A 12,349-nucleotide genomic window follows, 5' to 3' on the forward strand; every position below is an offset into this window, starting at 1 on the left:
TATACAGCGTACACTGAGGGGTCTGCGACTGAAGCTGGGGGTACACGGGTGTATACAGCGTACACAGAGGCGTCTGCGACCGAAGCTGGGGGTATATGGGTGTATACAGAGCACACCTCGTACACACACTGCTCTGTTCTGTACACACGTGGCTCCGCTCCGTACACCTCGCACACACGCGGCTCCACTCCATACACCTTGTACACATGCGGCTTCGCTCCGTACACCTCGTACACACAGGGCTCCGCTCCGTACACCTCGTAGACACACGGCTCCGCTCCGTACACCTCGTACACACGTGGCTCCACTCCGTACACCTTGTACACATGCGGCTCCGCTCCGTACACCTCGTACACACAGGGCTCCGCTCCGTACACCTCGTAGACACACGGCTCCACTCCGTACACCTCGTACACATGCGGCTCCACTCCGTACACCTTGTACACACGTGGCTCCGCTCCGTACACCTCGTACACATACGGCTCCGCTCCGTACATCTTATACACACACGGCTCCGCTCCGTACACACACGGCTCCGCTCCGTACACCTCGTACACACACGGCTCCGCTCCGTACACCTCGTACACATACGGCTCCGCTCCGTACACCTCGTACATATACGGCTCCGCTCCGTACACCTTGTACACACGTGGCTCGGCTGCGTACACCTTGTACACACGCGGCTCCGCTCCGTACATCTTGTGCACACACGGCTCTGCTCCATACACCTCGTACACACACGGCTCTGCTCCTTACACCTTGTACACACACGGCTCTGCTCCTTACACCTCGTAGACACACGGCTCTGCTCCTTACACCTCGTAGACACACAGCTCTGCACCGTACACCTCGTACACACGCGGCTCCGCTCCGTACACCTCGTACACATGCGGCTCCACTCCGTACACCTTGTACACACGTGGCTCCGCTCCGTACACCTCGTACACATACGGCTCCGCTCCGTACATCTTGTACACACACGGCTCCGCTCCGTACACCTCGTACACACACGGCTCCGCTCCGTACACCTCGTACACACGCGGCTCCGCTCCGTACACCTCGTACACACGCGGCTCCGCTCCGTACACCTCGTACACACACGGCTCTGCTCCTTACACCTCGTACACACACGGCTCCGCTCCGTACACCTCGTACACACACGGCTCTGCTACATCCACCCTGTAAACCCCTCCTGACCCCACACATAAAGTTCCCCTCATCCAGCACCATGACAACCAGCACAGCAGAGTCCTGCACACACTGAGGCCCCTGATCATGTGACCCCTGACTCCTCCCCTCCTGTGACCTCATCACAGGTCCTGTGCGCACAGAGCAGCTGTAGAAATCTCCGGCCTCGGGGGTCTCACCAGACTTCGCTCTTTTCTTGCAGGGGCCGCAGTGGATTTCATCCTGGATCCATAGAGCTGAATAGAGGAGCGATGTTCCTTCACTCTGGTGGTAAATGATGGCGACGATTGTCCAACGTCCACGTTACCGAGTAAATCCCCCCAGGACTGCAGCCGGTAAAGACCCCGATATCCACAGGTGTCCCCTCTAATTGGGGGAAAGTGATAGAAAAGCCTCTTATCCCGAGGGGAAACCCTGTACATGGAGACATCGGCCTCAGATCTCTCCTGTCCTGTTCTTCCAGAAAAGCCTCAAACTTCTGTGTGTGACTCAGAGCTGAGATCTAACGGGATAGAAGATTCCAGTGCGGGAAGACGGGAAACCTTCATATAGACGGCCGGTGGGGATGGAGGCAGTGACCGACTCTGGCCACATCTGTCTCTAGAGCCGTAGTAGAAGATGAAGATGTCGTCCTCATCATGAAGGAGTTATTTCTCATGTCGCGTGTAATGAATATCTCCTGCAGTATTGCTAATGCCGATTCCAGTGTCGGTAATGAGACGAGAATTAGCGTTATGGAAGATGAGTCTATGAGGAACGTGTTCAGCTGCCGACTCCGAGGAGGAAACTGCTTGTTGTCTGTGGCCTAAATATATAGGTTTTATTAGTAGATGTCAGGGAAGAAAACTAAACCCTGTAAGATAATAAATCTCCTCATATGTTTCCCTTATTATCCCCAGTAATTGTATTATTACACAGGATTCTTATGATGTTACATCGGATCATCTTCTTCTCATTCAGGTCTCTACAATATCGGATCCTCTCAGTGAAGATCTTCTACAGAAGAGAATTTTCCTGATTTACCCATCAAGGATGGATATGGACAGAGACAAGATGGCGGAGAGGATGTTACACCTCACCCTAGAGATCCTCTTCCGTCTCACTGGAGAGGTGAGAGATTCTGATGACGTCACATTACATCATTCTTATCTATGGGAATAACAGATGGACAGAACTGGAGAGGTGAGGACTCTGGAAATGTCTGGAGTGAGATTTATTAATGTGTCTCTCCATAACCAGGATTACACAGTGGTGAAGAAGACCTCTAGTGATCGCTGTCAGGACCCTGTGTCTGAGGGATGGGGAAGACCCCTGAGCCCAATCACGGGGCCTCCACCTCACCCCCTGATCCATGAGGACATCAATGACCAGAAGATCCTAGAACTCATCTACAAGATGATGGAGCTGCTGACTGGAGAGGTGACACTGCTGGGAATGCTGGGACATTATACAGTAACACTATGAAGGGATCGGGGGGATGACGATATCATTGTATGTGTCAGGTTCCTATAAGGTGTCAGGATGTCGCTGTCTATTTCTCCATGGAGGAGTGGGAGTATTTAGAAGGACACAGATATCTGTACAAGAACGTCATAATGGAGGTTCCCCAGCCCCTCACATCTCCAGGTAATAGACAGGACTAAATACACATGGCCTATAATTATCTGTATGTAGAGAATGAATTCAGTCCCTGTATGTGTTTCCTCCAGATCTATCCAGTAAGAGGACAACACCAGAGAGATGTCCCCGTCCTCTTCTTCCACAGGACTGTAAACAAGAAGATCCCAGTGCTCCTCAGGATCATCAGGTAGATGGAGAGAAGGTGTCAGGAGATCTCCCCTATGATGTGTAGACGGCTGTGAAGGTCTTGTGCTCAGTCTTGTTTTATCCACCAGTATTCTGTGTTTTATACTTGTGTAATGAGAACGGTGGAGATGGCAGGATTAGAGCTGATCATAGATGGGACTTCTCCATCTGTCGGTGACTTTTACAATATTTGTTTCAGGGTGAAGATCTGACTCCTATTAATCCTACAGAGACATATGTGAGGGATGATGAGCGGTGTAAAGAGGAGATTCCCACATATGACTACCCAGGTGAGTAGGAACCACTGAATGCAGAGAAGTCACAGATTCCTCTCAGTCACCGGCTGTGGCTGCTTTATCAGTGGTGTAGTCCGGCCGTATTACCATGATCACCATTTTGCCTCTAGATCACAACATTCTCCTCCACCCAAAACTGTTCAATTGACTTGGTTACAGGAAAGATGTATATATTTGTACCGTGTTAGCCAGTAGATAGAAGAATATTTAGAATTGAGAGTCCTCAGTGGTTGATACCTTTTAATGGCTAACTGAAAAGGTGGTAACACATTGCAAGCTTTCGAGACTCCTCAGGTCTCTTCATCAGGCTAGACTAATACAACATCTGAAAAATCACATATTTATACACAAAACAACACAGAAATAACGCAATAGATAAGACAAGTAACATTTAGCAGAATTGTCATTATGGGAGAGGTATAAACATAAATATTGGAACAGTTTATAGATTAGGAGTGTGAAGGTTTTATTGCCCTCTGATTGGGGTCTGGTTCTGTGTTGTGTCACAGAAGTTCTGAAGAGCAAATTCCTTAATTGATGTAAAAAGACATAAATCCATGTGACACATTCATTCCTGCACTGAGTGTGTCAAACGTTGTCATAAATTTATACTCCCAGACCCTCCTGTCTCTCTGAGAGTTGAAGTTACCTTTTAATACAAGTAATTTAATGTCCATCGTGCTATGACCGAGGATATAAAAATGTTTTGCCACAGGTAGATCCCTTTTTTTTTCTCTTATTGTGTGGCGATGAGAAGTCTCCCTCACATGCAGACCCCAGTTGGACATTTAGTACAAATAATTAAGTACACCCCATTAGATGTAATGCAGGTGAGAGTACCTGGGATCTTGTAGTCCTGATGTGAGTTGGGGATCTTTATCTTGTCCGTGGTCATTATAAGTGGACAGGTTTTACATTTTTTCTGGTTGCAAGGAAAGGTTCCTGCAGCTGTTGAGGACAGGGAGCTTCTGACAATGATGCTTCTTAGATTTGGGGGCTGCCTAAAACACAGTAGTGGGGGGTCTGGAAACATGGATTGTAATCGGGCATCTTTTTGCAGTAAAGGTTGTAATTTCCGTGCCGCTCCCCTTAGCACCTCCAGATTTGGGTTGTAGGTGACCACTAGAGGCACCCGGTTATTTTCTTCTCTAGCTTTGTAATGTGGCAGGTGATTCCTTGACATTCTGGTGGCTCTTGTAATTTGGTTTTCAATTGTTCTTGGATGGTAGCCCTGACTCAAAAAGGTCTTTCTGAGGCGACCAAGGTGTTTGTCTCAATCCATGGGGTTGGAACATGCGTTATATGTTATATCTGTTATATGTTGTTAACGTATGATATTCCGATCACGCTCAGTAATGCAATACAATGAGTGCGTGGAAGACATTGGACTGCACTCTGATGACATAATGGAGAAGCGTTTGTTTTCCATCTTTGCCTCAGTGTTCTCTGATTTTCTCATCCTAGACAATCGGACCACACTGTGCTGACACTCGGGTCAGATCCTGATCCAAGTGTCAGCTGTACAGTATAATTGGCCGATTCTCTCAGATCAGAGGATACATATGGCCGTCTGCATTGGCCCTTAGAAATCCATGTAGCCGCACGCTCCGGTCCGAGTGCCGGGGGTAGTGCCGGGTGTTGTTTCTCGCATCACACACCCTAGTGTGACCCCGGCCTTAGTATGATTCATGTACTGAGCGTTTGCCGGGTGCTGTAGCCTAGTGTTTGTAACTAGGGTATGCTAATTATGCAAATTGTCTCTTCAGAGAGGAAGAGGACTAGAACTCTAGTGCCACCTATTGGAGGTAGCAATCCTAGAAGTCAAGGTTGACCCTTTAATGAGCCTTGTCAAATGACGTAGGATAAAAGCCAAGCCAGAATCTCAATTTGCAGACACTGTGTTTCGGGGTACTGCCCCTCATCAGTGCAAAGTGTGAGATCTGGTTTGGCTGTGAGAGAGGCGTCTGACCGATATCCAAGAAGTATCATTTCTCCTTGCGGAGAACTAGGGTATGTGCACACAGTTTTATTTCAGGGGGCAGAGCTGCTTCAGGAAAGTGTCTCCGGTCTTTTACCTGAAGGCGCCATGTTTTTTGTGCCACCGGTGTCTTTTCTCAATAGTTTCTATTATAGTTGCAGGTGACAGAATGTGCTACTTTTATTAATGGCCTCAGTTTCCAAGCACTGAAGCATTATTTAAATAATTTAAAAAACAGTGTTGGGACCCCTCTATTCTTGATAACCAGCCTTGCTGAAGCTGACAGCTGAGGGTTGCAGCCCCCAGTTGTGAGTTTTCCAGACTGGTTATAGGAAATACAGGGGAATCCTCGCCAGTTTTTTCAGTCATTTACTTAGTTATAGCACAGGTGTCAGGTGAGGAATACTCCCATCATCCGCTCCTGCTGTCACTGTTCTTAGCAGCAGGTGTAGGTTGATGGGAGTAATAGTCCCAAAAGCCGCCACCTGCTGTCATCATTCTGACTTTAATATAACTCTCATCATTCTCCCCACCGGCAGAGCAGGGGAGAATGATGAGAGCACCTTCAGCACCCGCCACCGGGGAACAGCGATTAATGTAGCGCTTCTTCCCTGCCAGCCGTCCATGTAGTACTGATGCTGCACACAGGCGGCACACGGTTGTCACACGTGTGCCACGAATATTACACACATGGACATCTCCGGTACCGGAAATATCAGGACGTGTGAAACCGGCCTTATACACAGTTCTCTTTAAATGCCTAATATTTCTTCTTGAAACTCATCTGACAGAAAATATTGGAGCTTAGGATAGTATAGATTGTGAAGTCTCCGAGCCCCATACTCTAATTACCCCAGAGAGGTTTCACCACTAGCTACTCATTTATTACTGATGGAGACTGTGGAGTTTGATCATTTCAGTAGTTCCTAATCAGGCCCCATTATTAATATCTGACGTGTGTCACTTTATGTGGTGGTAAGTTTGGAATTCTGCACAAAGGATAATAGAAAACAAATGGATCTTACAAATTATTTTCCAGCTTCACACTATACCCTATATACGATTATACACTACTGTCTGGGCACATGGCAGTGTTCAGAAGGGAAGGAGCGCCATTTAGCTATTTGAATACAGATCTAGCTGGAATAGATTGCAGACACAATGTATTCGTGGTCAACTGGCAGATCAAAAGATGTCCACCATGAACATGCTTGGCGCTATCTTTTCTGCTTTCCATATACCAAGGATTGCCTTGCTCATCGCCCTTTAACACAATTACATGGAATCTGGACTTACACTGGGACCCCTAGGCTTGGACCATGGTGTTACCTGCTATTCTGTGGTGTTAGATGGCAAGGAGAATAGTCAGGTAGCCGGGTCAGAACCAGAATACAGAATCAGAAGACACAAGAGTAGTCAGTAAACGGGCCACGGTCACAGCAGGAAACAAATACACAAGTCACAAGCTGAGCACAGAGGACTGAACCAGAGGAGAACAGCGCTGTATCTGGCAGATTCCGGCCATGTGCTTTGCGCTTTAGTAGGGTGTGGTACTTTCCAATTGGCTGAAGTAGGGAGCAGATTACTCCAGCTGGACAGCAGGAACAGATCCCAGATGAGATTGGACACACCATATGCAGAAGCCCTAATATAACTAAATTACAGAAAACCAGAACAGTGGAAATCCCCATAAAGTGATTCCATGTTATAAATTAATTCACTGAGGGTTATAATCCTTAGGAGGAGTGAATATTTTGACTCCACAGCCACTTTCTGGAAATTAACACGCAGTGGATGTTGGAGAGTGAAAATTACACATTTGCCATTTTATTACCCAGCACATAGTGCCCAGATTGTGCTCCAGGAGACACACACCAAAAATTAAGTGGATTCATCTCACTATAATATTGCTAAATACAGGGATCCTAAATGTTGTTTGCGCACACTGCAAGACTCCGAAGTGAGAGCGGATTTTGCTGGATTGGTTTATAGAAACCTTGTTGCTTTTCAGCAGCCTTTGAGCCACTAATAGTGCGGGAACCTCTGTTTTTCCACTGACAGATGATGGACCTGAGTGGGGACTTGTTTTTTGTGAGATGAGAATTGGTATTATTTTCACCTACATAACATTGATTGGTTTCGTTTTATTCTATATTTGGGAGGCAGAATGAACAAACAGTTGAACACCGCACACTACTGGCTCATCCAACAAGGTTTTCTATTAGACTGTGAACTGTCATTGTCTTGGTAAATAATTATAGTTTTTTACATAGCTTGCCATTTTTATGAACAGTTTAAGTAGAAATGTTCAAAAATATAAAACTCAATATTTCATTAAAAATAATTTTTTTTTATCTTAGCAGATGACTGTACCAGGAGATCAGAGGGACAGCTGACATCTTCAATTTTTAAATCTGATGATCTTGAGATCCTACAAGATACAACTGAAGTGACTGCTATTACTTCAGATATATCATCATCCATTCACAGCAAAGATCTGTCATCTGATCCTATGAAACAGGTCCCATCTTCTGATTCATTACTGACTACTAAGGAAAATCAAAGTCACAAAAGAAGCAATAAAAAACAAACTTCTCCTAAAGCAAAGAAGTCATTTTCATGTTCAGAATGTGGGAAATGTTTTAGCAATAAATCAGATTGTGTTAAGCACCAGAGAACTCAGACAGGGGAGAAGCCCTTTTCATGTTCAGAATGTGGGAAATGTTTTGCACATAAATCACAATTTGTTACCCACCAAAGAACTCACACAGGGGAGAAGCCTTTTTCCTGTTCAGAATGTGGGAAATATTTTGCACAGAAATCACAATTGGTTACCCACAAGAGAACTCACACAGGGGAGAAGGCTTTTTCATGTTCAGAATGTGGGAAATGTTTTAACAATAAATCACATTGTGTTAAGCACCAGAGAACTCACACAGGGGAGAAAATATTTTCATGTTCAGAATGTGGGAAATGTTTTGTACATAAATCACATTTTGTTATCCACCAAAGAACTCACACAGGAGAGAAGCCTTTTTCATGTTCAGAATGTGGGAAATGCTTTAACAATAAATCAAATTTTGTTAAGCACCAGAGAACTCACACAGGAGAGAAGCCTTTTTCATGTTCAGAATGTGGGAAATGTTTTAGCAAGAAATCAAATTGTGTTAAGCACCAGAGAACTCACACAGGGGAGAAGCCATTTGCATGTTCAGAATGTGGGAAATGTTTTAACAATAAATCAAATTGTGTTAAGCACCAGAGAACTCACACAGGGGAGAAGCCATTTTCATGTTCAGAATGTGGGAAATGGTTTAGCAAGAAATCAAATTGTGTTAAGCACCAGAGAACTCACACAGGGGAGAAGCCATTTATATGTTCAGAATGTGGGAAACATTTTAACCAGAAAGCGCTTCTTGAACGCCATCAGAGCAGTCACACAGAGGAGAAGCCATTTTATGTTCATAATGTTGAAGTAGTTTTAACCAAAATTGAATCTTCTTAAATGAGTTGTCTCTTGTCATTCCTTATATTTGTTGACAAAAGGATAAATCTAAACTTTATTTTTTCCTAATTTAAAACTATACCCATAATTCACCCTCTGAAGGTTAGTCAGAAAGTGACTAATAGAAAAAACATGTACCCCACGTCTCAGTATATAGGGTGAGGTGACATTTACACACTCTCCAAGCCTCTCATTTCAACGGTTTTCCTCGTCCTCACCAAAGACGACTCATCAGGAGACTATTTAATATTGACCTATATTCAAGCGAGACTAAGCGAAAAAAAAAACAAAAAACTAAAATCATGCATCATGTTATTCGAAACAGTCAGAAAACTAGCCACATATTGGCAGATCCCAGACCTCAATCTATATACTTCGGAAGTTTATAAGCCACTCCAGTGTCAGGAATAGATAGTATGAATTTGAATTTACCAAATGGCTGCAATGAAACAATTTAAAAATGCAAAGGGGGCTGAATACTTTCCATACCCGCTGTATCAGTAAAAATAACTCCTCTTTATTAGGTAAATTATAAAAGAATTGCACCATTTTCCGATACCCGTCGCGTCTCCATTTTTCATGATCTCGGGTTGGGTGAGGGCTTATTGTTTGCGCGGCGAGCTGACGTTATTAATGGATACCATTTTGGTGCAGATACGATCTTTTGGTCTTTCCTTTATTGCATTTTAGATCGGGCGATTCTGAATGCGGCTATAACAAATATGTGTATGTTTGTTTTTTTTATTTTATTTTGAAGGGGCGATATGAACTTTTATATTTTTTAAAATATTTTTTAAAACTTTTTTTTACTTTTGGCTTTTTTTATATTTTTAAAAACATTTTTTTTTTACTTTTGGCATTTTAAAGACATACAGCATTGTTTCTTAATTAACCAAGTTATCTGTATGTTGGCTTTAAATTTAAGTGTTGATTTCTAGTTGGTCAAGAAAACACTTTTGCTTGTGTAAGCCGGTAATATTGACTTTTATTGTGCGCTTATCCTTGATCACTAGTGATGTTTGCTGATATGCTATTTATGCATTGTGTTATGGAGCCAGTTTGTTGACTTCTAAAGCAGAGAGGGAAAAACTATGCAAATAGTTTAAATAATCAAGTAATGCTATAATAATCTCATCTCCATTCTTACCCTTTATGTAAATACTGAATGAGGGACACTTGTTAAGTCTAAAAGTAGGTTACATGCCTCTGTATAAAGAGACTGAGAGAGAGAAACAGCCAGAGAGATTCTGCCAAGACATCTATACATCCAAAGGACAAGAGACAGGACAGAAGCCACAACATCACAAGGGACACGGCTCTATCATGCTATAGGAAACAACCTAGGGGTTTTCAGCCTCGGTTGGAAGAATACAGATCTGCTCCATTGACCATCGCTGAACCATGGATACATTTGGAGAAGCCAGGTTGTGATCTTTGGATCAACTGGCCTTGTACCTTGTATGGACTCAATGGACTGTCACCTTCCTACACTTGTTACCTTCTCTGTGTGTATGTGCCACAGGTGGAGTACTCGACTCTGGAAGATGTAGCCAGGTTGTGATCCTCGGATCAACTGGCCTTGTATGGACTGTCATCTTCCTACGCTTGTTGTTACCTCCTCTCTGTGTGTGTGCCACAGGTAGTGACCCTGGAAGATCTGAAGTCACAGCTGCTATTATCCCGGTAAGTCAGCGGAAGGGTGAGACTCTGTAATGTGCCCCATCTTGGGTATTTTGCTGGGACTGTTCTATGTGTTAGCATACAAAGAGATGAACTGCACCGCAGGGAAATCACGGCCGCCACATGTGCTAGGTGCGATACTGCTCAGTGAGCCATGACGACCTCATGTAACTGGACACTGTGGGTACACACCAAGTAAAGAAAGTGTGAACCCATAAAAGTGCAGAAGCGCAAAATGGCCGTCGTCACTCACATACTCCATCTCCCATTCTCCCCATGTTGTAGCGCCATCTAGTGGCTATGTGCAAAAGTGCCATCATAGAGTAAAATGTATCCTAAGAGAGTGTCACTATCAAGGTGGAAATGAGATAAGTGCACTGTATTTATTGAGTAAAAGATAAATCCATACATAGATATATGTAAATGAATTGTAGATTTTAATAAAGTGAAATGAAAAACAAGACATTAAAATCATGTCAAACTTTTATTAAAAAAGTAGAGAACGAATTCTACCAACCCCCTATAGGAAAGGGGAGAAGCTGAGAACTTCATTTACACCATTGGGATGTAAGGGATTTAATTGTCGGATACATTTAGTTTCTGATTGTGACCAGATCTTTTTCCAGTCACCCCCCCTATTGATAACCAGGACCCTATCGATGCCAGAGACACAGGGGAAACCAACTGCAGCAAAAGAAACCCTAAAAAATAACTTTTATTCATTATTTAAAAACTATCAAATTTTACAAGAAATAACCAAGAAAAATCTTTCCAATGTAAAGGAGTAATGGGGGGTCTGGTGGTAGTAATGGGGGGTCTGGTGGTGGTAATGGGGGGGTCTGGTGGTAGTAATGGGGGGTCTGGTGGTGGTAATGGGGGGTCTGGTGGTGGTAATGCCGGACAGCTGGAGTCACCAAGATACAATAATAACGGATTGATTTAGCACTAATTAAATAACACAGGGGAAATATCTCGGGAAGATAGGTTGTGCATGACCCTATGTAGATGTCCCTTCCTTACAGCGGAGGGTGGCACCCTGGGTAGTGATTTGGCGCCTCCGCTCCACATCCACTGATCCTTATTGACCCTTAGCAGGACTCCTTACCAAAAGCCATTGTCAAACACCTCTAACAAATAAAGTGCTAGTGGGGCAAGAAGTACAACTGACCCCTTGTGCTTAATGTGCACTGAGCACAGATGTGGCTCCATGTTACAGAGAAGATGCCGCATCCATATATCCTCCGTATGTCTAATATCTTGTAGTGATAGAGAAATAACAAGATGTCATGGATCAGAGACAAAAGACATCGATCATATAGACCTACTGCTCAAATGCAAGACGCCTATAATAACGAAGCAGAAGGCCCAAAAGGAAATCTATCATTCTCTGCAGCAACTGAAGATCTAATGTGTAAGCATGTAACATCCACAGCACAATGGATGATCTAAAAAGCACAAGACCGTTCCCACAATACAGGCCACACTTCTGCCTTTATATAGCATCATATTATATAAGCAGGTGTCATCTCAATAGCACAAGGGATTCTTCATAGCACAGAAACATGCCCAATATACAGGAGCGCCCTTATATTGGAGGGGCTAATACCCCACCCTGTATATGCAGATAAATGGCCCAATCAGCATAGAGGAAAACATCAGAAGCCACGCCCATAGGAGGTGGACACTTATCTCCAAAAAATAAAAAGGGCAGGTACGGACTGGGGCTGAAATCCAGCCCTGGCATTGGCAATCATACAGGCCCATGTTGTCCCCGTCTCCAAGTGTGACACCCCAGAGTCCGGTTGTCACAGTGACATTACCTCCCTCTAATGGGTAAAGTCATGCTTGGAGGCAAAACGGGACCCCTTGCCAGGCAGCATAAATAAATCACAATTT

General features: G+C 44.2%; 2 protein-coding genes across 2 annotated transcripts in view; both read left to right on the top strand.

The window, feature by feature from the left end:
* The first annotated feature begins 1,333 nt into the window (after positions 1 to 1,333).
* Positions 1,334 to 2,652, top strand: LOC141077960 (oocyte zinc finger protein XlCOF29-like). The gene is made up of 3 exons (XM_073564742.1): positions 1,334 to 1,458; positions 2,149 to 2,298; positions 2,428 to 2,652. Exons 2-3 carry the CDS (start codon positions 2,221 to 2,223, stop codon positions 2,650 to 2,652), a joined length of 303 nt encoding a protein of 100 aa, XP_073420843.1. The 5' UTR covers positions 1,334 to 1,458; positions 2,149 to 2,220.
* A 54-nt stretch (positions 2,653 to 2,706) lies between these two features.
* LOC141077983 (uncharacterized) overlaps positions 2,707 to 12,349 on the top strand; it is an 86,440-nt gene continuing 76,797 nt past the window's right edge. Inside the window, exons 1-4 of the mRNA XM_073564776.1 lie at positions 2,707 to 2,814; positions 2,898 to 2,995; positions 3,194 to 3,284; positions 7,632 to 8,728. Of these exons, the coding sequence (XP_073420877.1) occupies positions 2,730 to 2,814; positions 2,898 to 2,995; positions 3,194 to 3,284; positions 7,632 to 8,728 (1,371 nt within the window). The 5' untranslated portion in view covers positions 2,707 to 2,729. The remainder of the gene's footprint in view (positions 2,815 to 2,897; positions 2,996 to 3,193; positions 3,285 to 7,631; positions 8,729 to 12,349) is intronic.

The sequence above is a fragment of the Dendrobates tinctorius genome, unplaced genomic scaffold (assembly GCF_039654945.1).
Source record: "Dendrobates tinctorius isolate UK_male_01 unplaced genomic scaffold, ASM3965494v1 ptg000485l, whole genome shotgun sequence".
Classification (NCBI taxonomy): Eukaryota; Metazoa; Chordata; class Amphibia; order Anura; family Dendrobatidae; genus Dendrobates; species Dendrobates tinctorius.